This window comes from Nanorana parkeri, unplaced genomic scaffold (assembly GCF_000935625.1).
Source record: "Nanorana parkeri isolate BGI_ZX_2015 unplaced genomic scaffold, ASM93562v1 scaffold4116, whole genome shotgun sequence".
Lineage (NCBI taxonomy): Eukaryota > Metazoa > Chordata > Amphibia > Anura > Dicroglossidae > Nanorana > Nanorana parkeri.
The window spans coordinates 6480-7432 of record NW_017310383.1 but is presented as its reverse complement, the minus strand read 5'-3'; the positions used below and the strand labels follow the sequence as shown (position 1 = coordinate 7432).

The 953-nt window shown below is 56.1% G+C and overlaps 1 protein-coding gene across 1 annotated transcript in view; it reads left to right on the top strand.

Moving 5' to 3' along the window:
• The window catches only part of LOC108803739 (relA-associated inhibitor-like), a 13711-nt gene extending 12897 nt beyond the window's left edge, over window positions 1-814 (top strand). Inside the window, exons 7-8 of the mRNA XM_018575554.1 lie at window positions 25-221; window positions 694-814. Coding sequence (XP_018431056.1) covers window positions 25-221; window positions 694-732 — 236 coding nt within the window. The 3' untranslated portion in view covers window positions 733-814. The remainder of the gene's footprint in view (window positions 1-24; window positions 222-693) is intronic.
• The last annotated feature ends 139 nt before the right edge of the window (window positions 815-953 follow it).

The window sequence follows — 953 nt, the reverse complement described above, 5'->3', positions numbered from 1 at the left end:
ACCAGTCTCTCTCCCTTCTCTCAGAGGTGGGGGAGTGTATGGGGGAGACGCAGAGCGGAGTGGTGTACGCCTTGTGGGATTACTCCGCAGAGTTTGCTGACGAGCTGTCTGTACGAGAGGGGGACTCGGTCACGGTCCTGAGGAAGGACGGCGAGGGCGGCACCTGGTGGTGGGCGGCTCTCTGCGGACGGGAGGGCTACGTTCCACGCAACTACTTCGGGGTAAGTACGCGGCGCGGGGCACATCCAATGACATCCGCCACCTACCATGGCAGACAGTCACATGACTCCAATAGGAGGGGAGGGGTCTGAATATTATCCAATGGGGGAGGGGTCTGAATATTATCATCCAATAGGAGGAGGGGTCTGAATATTATCATCCAATAGGAGGAGGGGTCTGTATATTATCATCCAATAGGAGGAGGGGTCTGAATATTATCATCCAATAGGAGGAGGGGTCTGTATATTATCATCCAATAGGGGGCGGGGTCTGAATGTCGGCGTCCTCGCTCATGTTGCCGGTATTTGGTAACGGGTGTGGAATGTGAGGGGCCCCGAGCTGAGGGGCCACAGTTCTTCTTGTAGGTGATATGTAATCGGGTCTTCACTAGTGTGATGTTATTCATGTTCATTATAATGAAGAGTGCAGCCAATCGTACTGCTCGTTCTAATAACTCCGCCTCCTCTATTACAGATGTATCCTCGGCTCCGCCCCCAGCGCAGTCCTCTGTAACAGAAGAACAAAACTCCGATCTGGTCATTACTGGAGGACCCGACCTGCGTGTGTATGTAGAGGTGTCTGCGTGATCGCTGCGTGTGTGTGCGAGCGGGGTGGGTGCGCTGCGTTGTGTGTGTGCGCGAGGTGCGCTGCGTGTGTGCGGGGTGTGTGTGCGGGGTGGGTGCGCTGCGTGTGTGTGTGCGCGAGGTGCGCTGCGTGTGTGCGGGGTGTGTGTG